Source organism: Bos taurus, chromosome 7 (assembly GCF_002263795.3).
Source record: "Bos taurus isolate L1 Dominette 01449 registration number 42190680 breed Hereford chromosome 7, ARS-UCD2.0, whole genome shotgun sequence".
NCBI classification, from domain to species: Eukaryota; Metazoa; Chordata; class Mammalia; order Artiodactyla; family Bovidae; genus Bos; species Bos taurus.
This window is the reverse complement of record NC_037334.1, coordinates 44,441,414-44,454,676: the sequence shown is the minus strand read 5'-3', so window position 1 is coordinate 44,454,676 and position 13,263 is coordinate 44,441,414. Positions and strand designations below refer to the sequence as shown.

At 44.5% G+C, this 13,263-nt stretch overlaps 3 protein-coding genes across 3 annotated transcripts; 1 reads left to right on the top strand and 2 right to left on the bottom strand.

The window, feature by feature from the left end:
* Window positions 1–334: 334 nt before the first annotated feature.
* LEAP2 (liver enriched antimicrobial peptide 2) lies at window positions 335–1,253 on the bottom strand. The gene is made up of 3 exons (NM_174559.4): window positions 1,172–1,253; window positions 810–949; window positions 335–488 (listed from the first exon to the last, which is right to left on the bottom strand). The coding sequence occupies exons 1-3, from the start codon at window positions 1,226–1,228 to the stop codon at window positions 452–454; spliced, it is 234 nt and encodes a 77-aa protein (NP_776984.1). The 5' UTR covers window positions 1,229–1,253; the 3' UTR covers window positions 335–451.
* A 4,561-nt stretch (window positions 1,254–5,814) lies between these two features.
* UQCRQ (ubiquinol-cytochrome c reductase complex III subunit VII) lies at window positions 5,815–7,082 on the bottom strand (the record flags this gene model as incomplete). Its single annotated transcript, NM_174805.2, is given in 2 exon segments — window positions 5,815–6,278; window positions 6,915–7,082. Coding segments are annotated over 2 exon segments (249 nt in total). The 3' UTR covers window positions 5,815–6,183.
* Window positions 7,083–9,280: 2,198 nt separating this feature from the next.
* On the top strand, window positions 9,281–12,221 carry GDF9 (growth differentiation factor 9). The gene is made up of 2 exons (NM_174681.2): window positions 9,281–9,711; window positions 10,862–12,221. Exons 1-2 carry the CDS (start codon window positions 9,315–9,317, stop codon window positions 11,824–11,826), a joined length of 1,362 nt encoding a protein of 453 aa, NP_777106.1. The 5' UTR covers window positions 9,281–9,314; the 3' UTR covers window positions 11,827–12,221.
* Window positions 12,222–13,263: the final 1,042 nt, after the last annotated feature.

Here is a 13,263-nt window from a genome sequence, read left to right as displayed (position 1 = left end):
CTCCAGGTTAATCACTAGCTATTACTAAACTTTTGCCTTTAACCTGCCATTGTGTTTTTATTACCTGAAGAAATGTTAACTCTCACTGCAGTTTCCAGATTAAGTTGTTAACACATTATCATTAGGCAATGCTGGGTTTTCTGTAGTATACAAAATGAATCCTTCCCCTCAAAAGTGTGAATTCCAGGCTGCCAAAATTTCAGTTTGAGACATTTAATAGTATCCATAGAAAAATAAACTCTTTTAAGTTAACAAGTTTAGTTATGCTTATCTACATATCAACATTATAAGAAGAAACGGAGTCCAATTTAAAGCGTATATCTGTCTTCAAACATTTAAAAACAAGATTGCTTTACTTAAGTGTCTCCAGCCAAATGCAGTTAATCAATATTCCATAGAACGGAGCATTGTTGTAGGTAAGTGCTGTCCTCTTTTTCCCCTGGTGTGTACATCATTCCTGGGCCACACTTAGGGAGCAGCGTCTTTTTCTAAGGGAAAAGAAAGGTGATTTTTAAGACAAAGGTCTAGCAGTCCCCAGAGCCACCTCTGCTGCATTTCCTTCCTGTGCTTGATATCCAGTCTCAGAGTAGAGCAAAAAAAGGAAAGGTATCACTCTATCAGGGTACCTGTTTGGAGCTCTTCTTGGCTCTTAACTTTTGAGGGACTGTCCTCCATGGAGCCCCTATCGTTAGCCCAGGCAGTCCTCCACCCCAGTTTCATTATTAGGTCTGTATGTGCTGATCTCTCCTCTGTCCAGCTTCCCAGGCCTCTTGGGTCCAGCCAGCCCTGCTCACAGGTTTGTGGAGTACCTGCATAGCCTTGTGATACATTCAGAATCATCCCGACAGGAGGCTCCAATGGGCCTGAGGGAAACCGCTCTCCAAAATGGGGTCATTCTCCTCGGCCTTCTCTTTGCTGAACTCTGTTGTGGTATTGGAGAGCCATCTACCTGTAGGGCGAAGACATAGCCACCTCAGGTGTAGAAGAGTTGAAACCTTACTATTTATCTTAGAATAATGATCATCACCCCACCCACCCTCACCCCCAGATGCTGTAGACTCAGAGCAGAGGGGTCCATTCCTCAGGACTGAGTCTGGCTCTCAAGTTCTGCCTACAGTTCCCCCTCCACCCCTACCATCCCCACACACCCACATACATATCCTGCCCTTACCTGGGCTAACAGCAACAGGCAGATCATGAGTACTGCAAAGAGTTTGAGGTGCCACATCTTGATAGGATCCAGAAGCCTGAAGGGCTGGGCACAGTACCCACTTCTTTTTATAGACAGACCCACCTCTTTTTTGGTTGCCAGGTAAGATGGGGGCAAAGTTTATATTTGCAGTCAAGGTCAGTTTAATAAGTTAATGTCTACCAGAGAGGAATGTGTTCAAGGCCTGCCTCTCAGGCACGTATTTACTGATCCCTCATCTGGACTTTGATTGTGTTGCTGGCTCGGACTTTTTCACCCATTTTACCAAAAGTCAGCACTACCTCCTCCCCTTTGAAAAGCCACGTGAAGCCATTGAGGGAGACCAGGCACCTAGCCACATTTTCATTCCAAAATAGCTCAGTGAAATCACTAATCAAAATAGAATTCTCCTAATGAGTTCTTTAGAAACAGTGCTGAGTCCTTTCAGCTTATTTAGGAAAGAAGCACTGATGTCTTGTTACCGGCAATTGGATATGGCCCTTATCTCCCTTCTGTGGAAAGATGTATGTGGGAGGATGCTTCAGCCAGACTTGCCTACAGTGCCCCAGATCCTTGTTTGTATAGATTAACTGTCTCCCTAATTATTTGTTCCACATCGTTTGTCTAGAAAATGGAAACCCAGCAGCAGAAAATTCAAAGTCCGACCTACCTGCTATCTCCCAGGAGAAGGGCAATCAGGACTGACATGTTTCAATCATGGGCAAATAAGTATTGGTTGACTTTGTTTCCTTCTTTAAAATTTGAGGAAATAGCAGGGCCTTCTAAGTCAGTGAAAGCTTGACAGTGGTGACAGATATTGCAAACCTTGAATTACTAGCTTTCCTGCCAGTACATGACTGAGCCTTTTACAGAGCACATCCATCAACTTCAGGGAAGCAGGCATAGGGCTGAGAACTCTCCAAAGCCCAAAACATCTGTCACCTTAAGTAGGAACCACTGCAAGTCCCTAAACCATGAGTAATTATGGGTACTCATTAAGTGACAGATATTTTAATAAGTTTGTAGAGAAAGGTGTGAATTTGAATTCTGTGAAAAAGGAGATATATAGGACTTCAGATCTTCCTTTGATCTGGAAGAAAAAGCCAAGAAAGGCAACAAGATTTTTATTTTCTGCCTTGTGTCTCCCTGAACATTTGGCTGATACCTCTTCCCTAATCCCTTCTCATCTTCACAGGTTGGATATGGCAGGTGTGCCTGTTCCCCAAGAAAAAGTGGTGGAGATGTGGCACAGCTGAAGGTACTACAGGACAGTCACCAATCCTCTTGCCAAGGAAGTAAAAGGGAGTGTGGTAGACCTCAGGGCTGGGGTTGGGTAGGGTAGGACCACAGATCATCCATCTGCCTGTTCCCAGTCCTTTCAGGACCAGGCCAGGCCTGGAGACAGACACCATCGCTTGCACTTAAGGAGCATGGAGAAGCAGACCTATGCCAAACTCACCCAACCAATCCTGCAAGTTTGAGACTAATTAGCTGTTCCTTCCCTTTACTTCTGAGCTTCGATACAGAATGACCTCAAGTAGGGGCTTAACTAGGAACTTCTGTGGGATGGAGAAGAGGCTGTGAGGTGACCTAGTGAACATTGGGTAAGAACAGAAATCTGATGAAATAAGCAAAAGCCTGAACAACGTGATAGCCTAGAGCCAGTTGGGTCTGTGGGCTGAGGGCCAACCTCCCCTTAACAAGCCTACAGTGATGTGCCAAGTGGGATGTGGAAAGGGCTTATTCCCAAGATGGACGCTTTCTCCCAGTCCTCCATTTCTGCCATCCTGTACTTAAGGCAAAATCAAAGTAGCCTGTAACTTACAAAGCCAATACCACAGCCAAGGGAAAGGCCTGGGGCTTTGGGGCCCCTCTTTGTAGGGGGAATAAAGGACTGGCTATTCATCATCATGGGTGTGACAACACTGCAGAAGCCTTTGTGGCCCAAGCCTCTATCTTGTATGCTATCCCTCCTCCCAAAAGAAAAGATCCATTAGTTACTGCCCATGGAGGAATCACTGTGAGGGAGAGTATTTCAATATGTGTCTACACTAACCCGGTAGTTGTTTTATTTAAAGTCAAACTTTATTAAAAGCAAAGTGGCATCCAGACAGCATTCAGCTGAAGTGACAGAATTGTCCAGATGTGGGCATGGCCATCCCACATCCCTTGAGTAGCTGTGAAGGCCTATTCCTGAAATTAAAACATAAACATTTTAAAAGTGCAGGGGCTCTGTACAATCAAGTATTTTGCTGAATGAATCAACATAAGAGTGCATGTTCCTTTCTCCAGCAGAAAGGTCTAAGCAGCCATAAGAAGAAGAATTGCTTGGCTGGAAAGCAGAAGCCAGGGACCTACATAGGTTAGCTGACCAGAAGCCAGCCCTGCCCCTCTTTGGGCTTTAGTCTCTTGTGTCAATGAGATGGATGGGAGCACCTCTGTGAGGCCTCCCAGGCACTGACATGTGGGTTTTCAAATGATTAATTTACAAGAAGAAAGAGACACACACGGTTGATAGCTTACAGCTTGGTAACTCTGAATACAACTCCGAGGGATTTTCTGTTTCTGAAGTTAAGTGCCTAGGATGAAATGTGAGACCGAACGGGTAGCTACATGAACAGCTGTTTGAAACACATTCCAGGTGGAGGGAAGATCATGAAGGGCTTGACAGTAATTGGAAATTTTTTGCTGTCCCTAAGTAGGACATGCCTAATGAAAAATGAAAGACTGAAATGGAAAAACTTTTCCGGGTAAAACTTCAACAAATAGAGTATATTTGCTCAGTTGCTGGCTAGAACTGGCATTGACTTCTGGGCCTGCATCTCTGGCAACGTGTTGGCTGATGGAAGTGTCCCCTTCACAGCATTATGCAGACCAGAGATAAATGCCTTTCTGGGAGCAGGAGCATTGCTGGGGAAAAGGAGAGCTAAATGAAAAAGTGATTGTGCCCCAGCAGCAGGTGAAGGAGCCACACCTGGGCTGGTGGTTCCAAGTGGATCCTCTATAGAGGCCCACAACAGTGGTCCCTCTTAAGAGACCACCCATTTTCAGTTTCTTTATGAATTTCTACAGATAGAATAGTCCATAAAATGATCCCAGATCCCAGTCATGTACAGGTGTACTGAGCTGTAATTCATACTCCACACCACTCACTACTACCACTACCCCCACCCTCCAGGACCCTACTACACAGAACTCTGAGTCACCAAACACAGGGAGGGAGGTCCTTTAGTGAGGGACAGGCTTAAAGCAGTGCTTAACAATTTTATCTGGAAGTAGAAGCTGAGTGCATGGAAAGACTTCTAGGACAGTCTTCTCAGTAGAGCACTACTGGGATAAAAGATTTCAGACCAAAAGGCTCAGAACCTAGTCTAGGCTAAGAAAGGGTTGTTTGATTTGGGGCTGGAATCTCCAAAGCACTCAAAAGAACCAGAAATAGAAGTCTAAAATGAAGCAAAGATGGGACAAGGGTGGCCATGCCACCTAGGAAGCTTGGGGCTAAAACTGGAGGGAAAAAAGAAACAGAGATCAATGGCCTGTCAAGGAAGTAGTCGATCCTCCCTGGCCCATGAACCTGTTCAGACTATGCAAGATTAAGAATGGGTGTATTTACACCTTAAGTTCACAGCTTTCATCAGATTCTCAAAGGAGACTATGACCCAAATATGTTGCATATCAGGCAGTGAGCCCTGGGAATAAACTTGGACAAGAAGCCAAACAGGAAAATTAGTTTGGTGAGGCTGGTTTTCATCACACACTTCTGTCAGGCCTGCGCTACCTCACCAGACTCTTACATTTCAGTTACTTCAGCCCTGTGGCTTTGTCTTAATATACCTATTTTATGGGTAAGCAGTTCATAGCTCAAGAATGAGGGTTTCTTGCCTTTACCACACATTAGGGAAGCAAGTTAAAAGGATATGGGCCCCAGGTCTATTAGTCTCAGCTGTACCTCCTTATCCTGGCTCACAATCAATGCAATCTCCTGATACCTTATAGATTTTTGAGGTAGTTTTGGTTCATGAAAGGCAGGAATAATAGAATAAGAAGGAAAGACACAGCCTGAGCCAGAAGCTGACCTACCCTGTGGAACTGCTGCTCTGGACCAGGACAGCTCCTTAGAAGAGAGGAAGTTTCTAGAAATGGAGTAGGGAACCAGAAGCATAAACTGCCAACACCTACCCCCACCATCTCCTAGGTGAAGGGAAAAGGGTAATTTTTCCACTAGAAAGATAATTCAAAGGCTCTAAGACAGGGGTGAACATTTTCCATAAAGGGTCAGAGTAAATACTTTAGGTTTTATGGGTCATACATGGCTAAAAAGCACTTTCAGCAACCTGGTACAAACGTAGCCAGTTTGCTGACCTCAGTTCTAGAGGCAAAGGAGTCACCTCATCTCTTCCTTTGATAGCTATCATGTAGAAGAGCATAGCTTTAAGAACAGAAACTTCAGTGCCAGATTCTACCATTCACTAGTTGTATAATTTGGGGCAAATTACTTAACCTGTCTGCCTGTGTCATCTGCAGAATGAGTGTAATGGTGATACTTCAAAGCTACTTGTGAAGGAAAAAACCACCAAAGGTAGCTGTGAGGTTTAAAAGACATTATTTGCATAAAGGGCTAAAAATACCTGACACAGTAATTACTAGATTTTATTGTCAATATGGAAGCAGTGGGCAGGGAGTTAACATTCCCTACAGTTGATGCCACCCACAACTGTTCAGTTGCAGCTACAGTCTTGTAGATTACAGAACAAGGGGTGAGCCACACTCCTTCCCAAACTCAGACTAGCCAAAATGGTTCAGCAATCATGCTGGGGAGGGGAGTTTATGAACTTGAAAACTGGCAGTCACATCCAAGGACTCTGCTTACACAACACACAAAATCACAACAGTGAAGCCCATAAGTTTATTGTGTCTTCAAGACACTACAATATACACTCCTCTCCCAGAGAAGGGTCTTTCAGAGACAAGGAACCATTATCCAGATGAGCTGCTTATCTGTCATTTTCATAGGCAGCTGGATTCTTCCTCTTCGATTTCTCAAACTCCTGCGTTCCCCATGTGTAGACAAGATAAAACGCTACGAACGCTATAAAAATAAATGAGAGGAAGCAGTGAGCACATACAAGACACATGGATCCCAGTCCTGTTTTCTGATTCACCTTATATTCTGCTTTCCTGTCTCTAGTTCTTAAGAAATCACTCTTAAACCAGATGATCAAAAAGCTTATGCTACAAACCCATTTTTAAGCTGTGTAAAAGAAAGGGGTTTATCCAGGAAAATGTGACCAAATCTTCCCTATCGCTCCCCTGTTGCACATTTTAAAATGCTTTAAAAACTGAGGTCAAATTCACATAGCATAAACTTCATCATTCAACCATTTTGAAATGTACACTTCTGTGGGTTTTAGCAAAGTCGAAATGTGCAACTATCATCACAATCTGCTGCACCTTTAACACAAAACAGTTCACTGCTAGGAAAGAAGTGGGTAAAGGTGACCTCAGAGGGAGACCCTGGAATCACACAAGTGACCTTGAGCCAGTCATTTCTCTGTGACCCAACTCCTTTATCTGTAAGATGCGGAGGACATGACCAGTTCAACGGCATTCAGGACTACTGAAAGAGAAAGCGTGTTTATGGCGAGCTGCAGAGTGCTCACTGAGGGGACCCGCAATACCCTCTGTGGATGGGAGTCTAGCCTCTCCGCCCGGCCAGGGCACTCACGCGGCGCGACGCGAAGGATGCACGCCCGAGTTCGGCGCAGAACGTTGGGGATGCCCTTGCTGAAGTAGTGCGGGAAGGCGCGCTGCTCGAAGGGCGACAAGCTGTAGGTGATCACATGCCGCACCCGTGTCAGATGCCCAAACTGGCGGCCCATGGTCACCGCAGCCTCTGCAAGACGGAGAGAGGACAAGCGTTGGGCTCAAGCCCGGGACTTGCCGCCGTCAACCCGAGTCCTTCCGCGGCGCTCCTCATCCCCCCAACCCAGAACGCAACCCCACCCTCCAGGGGTCCCCGAGACCGCGCGATGCGGCCCACTCACACACCGAGGTCACCTCGCCGCCACACCACAGGACCCTCCGGCTTCCGTCCACCACTTCCGGTAGGATCGGACGCCGCGCCAGGAGGCGGTGAGGTCACTTCCGGGAGAACTAGTTGCCGACTGCCTCCAGGTGACGGCGCCATAGCCCCCAGTGCCGAAGAGACGTGCCCCCGCCGCGTGACGTGAAGTGGGCGGTGCCTGCTCTGGGGTGGGGCCAAGCGCCTCTGGGCGGGCTCTGGGGTCCCGGGGCGCCCCCCACCGGATCCCCTCAATCTTCTCCTCGGTTCCCGGCTTTCCTCGGAGCTTCAGGAAGCGGCCGAAACCGGACGGACTAAGAGTACAAGAGCGAGGGGCCTGTCAACCTCGGGAGCTGCCCTAGGGTCGGGTGTCCTGGCGCTGTGGAAAGCGTCTTTGAGGCCGCCGCCTGGCAGTCAACGCGAGTTTTTGTACTGTCATGTCCAGTAAGCTGGAACTGGAATCGGCTATGGTCAGGCCCTCAAGCGACCGCAGGACCCGAATCAGGGACACGGATCTGAGACTTCTCTTGTCAGCCACCGGATTAGAATCCACTGGCAGGGTGTAGACTTTCCCAAGAGATAATAAAAATGTTTCCATTTTATTGGCTAAAATGTTTCCATTTAGCCACAAGAGTCCTCAGGTAATAGTCCAACAAATGATGAGCAGCTGTTAGTGATTGTAGGAGGGAAGAGGCAACGTCCATCGCAGCCGGCTTCGCCCTGACAGAGTGCCTGGGGCCGAATGCCGCGTTGCCCACTGTTTACTCCACTGCCCAGGAGGAAGTCAGGAGCGTCGCGTGTGAGGCGATGGCATTTTCGGAAAGTGCTTTCTACTTAAGGATACTGCTGTCCTGTACAGCTGACTGACTTTTCCACTTGATGCAACGTGTCTGTAAATGTTTTTTTTCATGGAATTGCTGGCCATGTGTAATCTAGGACTAAGTTCTCATTCAGCAGTTTGGGTGTGTTTTATAACCCTCCTTGCCAGATCCGAGCCAGGGAGGTTTGGCAGACAATGAACTTAAAATTTACCAGTATACCTCGGTTTTATCAGCCTAGGTACTGCACAGACTGGTTCTGTATCTTACACGGTGAGTATATTCAGCTCTTCTTAGTGCACCCATGTCTCATTTATCTGAAACATAATCTCTAACCTGATCTTAGCTCAGAGGCAAGAACATAAATACTTACACAGGTAAGAATAAAAATACCTAGCAAATACTCCCACCATTTGAGTGATTAATAAAAAGCAAACCTTTCATTTATTTTCTAGCACCTGAAAACGTCTTTAAACCTTTCAATTAAAGTATGCATAGATGAATGTGCAGACCCAAATAAAGGCATCAAGATATACTTTAAAATGAGTCAAGATTAAATGTGATGTCCTCCTTTTTAAAGCATATTGCAGTATTCCAAGTACATATCCTTACAAAGCTGAGAGAAGTAGGCAAAATAACAGTTCTCTGCTCTCTGGAATCTCAATTCCAGTTGTGAATTTCTCTCACCCTCCAAATCAACATGCAGTAAACAAATATTCTAAGCACCTGAAAGTAGGAGAGGTGGTACAGATGCAGGGAGAAGAGTAAACCCAATACCATAAGTTGCATACAAACAGATCTGGATATCATGATGAATCATTAGCTTTTCCACATGCCTTGGAAGTTTCAGCAAGCACCTAGGGAACATTTTAAGAATCTTAATCTCTCTCAAGAAATGGGCGGCTTTTTTTTTTTTTTTTTTTTAATCACTCCTCACTTTCTCTTAGCCTTTCAGCTACATAGCTAGTCCATTAACTTAAGAGATTTTAAATAAATGCAGGGGAAAGGAAAAGGAAAACTATATGACCAAGTAAATCTGTATCTAATTAGGACAAACTGGATGAATAGGGTGTTGTCAGCTGATAAAAATTATCCTCAGCTAAGCATCCTTAAGGTCTGATTACAGAAGTGAACCTAGCCCACCCACACACCTAAAGTTTATTTAAGAGACCAACCAAGGCTCTTCCTGGTTTTTAGGAAGAAGACTGGTATGGGGAAATGTGTTCCTTGCTAATTCTTCCAAGCCATGGCGCTTCCCAACAAATTCTTCCTTTGGTTTTGCTGCTTTGCCTGGCTCTGTTTTCCTATTAGCCTTGATTCTCAGCCTTCTAGGGGAGAAGCTCAGATTGTAGCTAGGACTGCGTTGGAATCTGAGGCTGAGACTTGGTCCTTGCTGAAGCATCTAGATGGGAGACACAGACCTGGTCTCCTTTCCCCTCTCTTAAACGTTCTGTATGATGGGCACAGGGAACCCCCCAGGCTTCAGCCAGATGACAGAGCTTTGAGCTACATGAAGAGGCTCTATAAAGCATATGCTACCAAGGAGGGGACCCCTAAATCCAACAGAAGCCACCTCTACAACACTGTTCGGCTCTTCACCCCCTGTGCTCAGCACAAGCAGGCTCCTGGGGACCAGGCAGCAGGTGTGTGGGAGCAGATTGGTTAATGGGTGGAGGGAAGAAGAAAGATCTTTTGCATTTCAGTTACATAAAGGAGTTGGCCCTTGCTCCTTGACTTTCATTTTACTTTGCTTGGTACTCAATATCCAAATCCAAACAAACCTCGTACTTGATCTTAATGTTTTTTCCTAATGCCCTCATGGGTTGATGTAGGCTAAATCTCTTGCTAGAAGAGATTTAATGGGACTAAAGCCTGGGTAGAGTGCTGCTGGAGGTTAGCATCTTGTCCAGGGTCACAAAATCAGGACTGGAAAAAAGGTATTTTGACTTTGTTGCATATTCTTTCTAGTCTACCAATGTTGGCCTGGACATCTAGTCTACCAATGTTGGCCTGGACATGAACCTACAGTACCTCTTTCAGCTGTTGGTGTGCTTTAATAAACAGGATGTTTTCCCCACATTTGTTACTTTCTGTGAGAGGAAAGCTTAAGTCCTTATGTGGAACAGTAGATCCATACAAGGACAATGTGTTAGTCAACAATCTTGTGTGTATGAGAGAGATGGGAGCAGTGCTATTTTAAAAAGAAAAAAAAATTATATTCATTAGTTCATGACTTACAGAAAACCCTTCTAACCCAGCAGGTCATTTGTGGCTATCTTAAACCCTTTCTCCTTCCTTGATGTCCTGTTTTGTTACAGTGGGTTTAGAGCTTCCATTTGTTGTCAGTCTCAAGTGTTCCAAATTAACTTAGACAAGTACTTTTTCTTTATTGATTCTGCCGGTAAGAACTTAGAATGTTTTCTTAACAAGCCTGGCAAGTGTCTTTTGATAGTTTTCCTCTTAAAGACTTTCCAAGAGAAAAATACTGCTTTCCTTTTTAGCTTTCTCTTTGTTGGAGCAAGTTATTAAGATTCTAAAACTTCAACATATAATGATTCTCTCTTTTAATTCACCACCAAAGCTATTCTGAATTTCTGGTGATCCAGCAGTAAGTGCTGAGACTTAGATATGGTACAGATAACTTGCTTTTTCTTTATAACTCCTATCCCACCCTGACGTTTAAGGCTTCAGAAAGTGGGGAAAAAAGGGACAGAAGTACATTCTGAGGTACTGATTCCTTGATTTGACTTCCTGTTATATATGGCATTACTGTTGGATTGTTTTTCTTCTCAGGAACCCTTCCATCAGTGGATCTGCTGTTTAACCTGGATCGTGTTACTGTTGTGGAACATTTATTCAAGTCAGTCTTGCTATATACTTTCAACAACTCCATTTCTTTTCCCTTTCCTGTTAAATGTATATGCAACCTGGTGATAAAAGAGCCAGAGTTTTCTAGCAAGACTCTCCCTAGAGCTCCATACTCATTTACCTTTAACTCACAGTTTGAATTTAGAAAGAAATACAAATGGATTGAGATTGATGTGACAGCTCCTCTTGAGCCTCTGGTGGCCTCCCACAAGAGGAATATTCACATGTCTGTAAATTTTACATGTGTGAAAGACCAGCTGCAGCATCCTTCAGCACGGGACAGCCTGTTTAACATGACTCTTCTCTTAGCGCCCTCACTGCTTCTATATCTGAACGACACAAGTGCTCAGGCTTTTCACAGGTGGCATTCCCTCCACCCTAAAAGGAAGCCTTCACAGGATCCTGACCAGAAGAGAGGGCTGTCTGCCTGTCCCATGGGAGAAGAAGCTGCTGAGGGTGTAAGATTGTCCCGTCACCGGAGAGACCAGGAGAGTGTCAGCTCTGAATTGAAGAAGCCTCTGGTTCCAGCTTCATTCAATCTGAGTGAATACTTCAAACAGTTTCTTTTTCCCCAGAATGAATGTGAGCTCCATGACTTTAGACTTAGCTTTAGTCAACTGAAGTGGGACAACTGGATTGTGGCCCCACACAAATACAACCCTCGATACTGTAAAGGGGACTGTCCCAGGGCGGTCGGACATCGGTATGGCTCTCCAGTTCACACCATGGTGATGAACATCATCCATGAGAAACTTGACTCCTCAGTGCCAAGACCATCCTGTGTACCTGCCAAGTATAGTCCTTTGAGTGTTTTGGCCATCGAGCCTGATGGCTCAATTGCTTATAAAGAATATGAAGATATGATAGCCACTAAGTGTACCTGTCGTTAACACAGACTCCTGTCAAGTAAAACCGTGAGTGTCCTGGCCAGTGTAAATGCCGTGCACCTGTCTATGCCTTTGGGAGGAAGTTTCATGTGTCAAATCTCTAACTGTACTACAGTGTGTGTTGTGTAAGGAGGAGCCTGTATAGATTAGCGTATTCTGTGGCATCTATCAATGTAAAGGGATAACAGCTGCCTTCCTCATGGCCAAATGTTTAAATGAAATGTATTTCTTTTGGAGAACTTTAAATTTTTTCCCAAGTAATTCTTTTTTCTTTTTATAGGAGTCTTCTTTTTGATGTAAGAAAATTAAAAAACAATTAGCATAAATCTTGGGTGGAATTGCAGTTCTAGACAATTCATAGTCTTATTTAATGGAGGAATAAATTCCTGTGAGTGGCATAAATTTTCTGTGTGCGGTTTTAATTAAAGATTTGCTTTTAAATGGTCATTTGAGAGGGAGAGGGAGTGTGTCTAAAAGCTAGTCTTTACTCAACTTAACTTACTATCCCTTTTTCAGAGTTAGAGAGACTAACTCTCTACCTAAATTAGACTAGAGAGTATACAATATATTGGGCTTCCCTGGTGGCTCAGTGGTAAAGAATCTGCCTGCCAATGCAGTAGATGTAGCACTGGAGAAGGAGATGGCAACCCATCCAGTGTTCTTGCCTGGCAAACCAAGAAACGGACGGAGAAACCTGGCAGGCTATATAGTCCATGGGGTCACAAAAGAGTCAGGCACGACTTAGCAACTAAACAACATACACTATAACCCATTTCTGTTGGGTTAGTAATTGGTACTAACTGTGTGCCTTAGATGGCTTTATTTAAAGGAAACAGCCTTGCAAATTTTCCCAAGAAATTGCAGAGTTTAAGATTTTTAAACGTATTTTCTCCTCTGTATATTTAAAACTCTGAACCTTTGGAAGGCAGTCAAGAAGCATTTTTTTTTCTTAGTTTGGTTTTGCTGCTTTCCCTCAGCTCCCATCACTCCACCCCTGCAGGTTTTTTCCAGGTGAATTTAGCACTGTTAGCACTAAATTAAGCTGGCAGTGACTAGGTTATATTACAGACCAGGCCTTGTTTGTATATGAGGGCTTTTATGTGGGTTTTCAGTAAATTTACCTTGAAAGAGACCTGGAGACGGGGAATCCAGGGTTGAGCAGTGATTTCTGTTTCCGAGTTTGTAAAACCCTCATCTACAAATCAAAAGTACCTCCAAGATGCAAGTACTTCTCATTCTTGTAAATGATCTTTGCTTGGTGCCTAGTGTCTAAGGAAGTCAGCTGGGATTTTGATAGAGATTGTGTTGAAATCTGTAGATTAGTTTGGGGTGTATTGCCATCTTAACATCAAGACTTCCAATCCATGGTCTGGTGGATCCATTTATTTAGATCTTCAGCTGGTAAAGAATCTGCCTGCAATGCGGGAGACGTGGGTTCGA

What these genes read in the sequence shown, in the direction of transcription:
- GDF9 (NM_174681.2), top strand. Translation starts at nt 9,315, where the DNA reads ATGGCGCTTCCCAACAAATTCTTCCTTTGGTTTTGCTGCTTTGCCTGG. An exon ending in TCCTGGGGACCAGGCAGCAG is followed by an intron (nt 9,712 to 10,861) that starts GTGTGTGGGAGC and finishes TTTTCTTCTCAG; the next exon opens with GAACCCTTCCATCAGTGGAT.
- LEAP2 (NM_174559.4), bottom strand. Translation starts at nt 1,228, where the DNA reads ATGTGGCACCTCAAACTCTTTGCAGTACTCATGATCTGCCTGTTGCTG. An exon ending in GCCTGTTGCTGTTAGCCCAG is followed by an intron (nt 950 to 1,171) that starts GTAAGGGCAGGA and finishes TTCGCCCTACAG; the next exon opens with GTAGATGGCTCTCCAATACC. An exon ending in TGTATCACAAGGCTATGCAG is followed by an intron (nt 489 to 809) that starts GTACTCCACAAA and finishes CTTTTCCCTTAG; the next exon opens with AAAAAGACGCTGCTCCCTAA.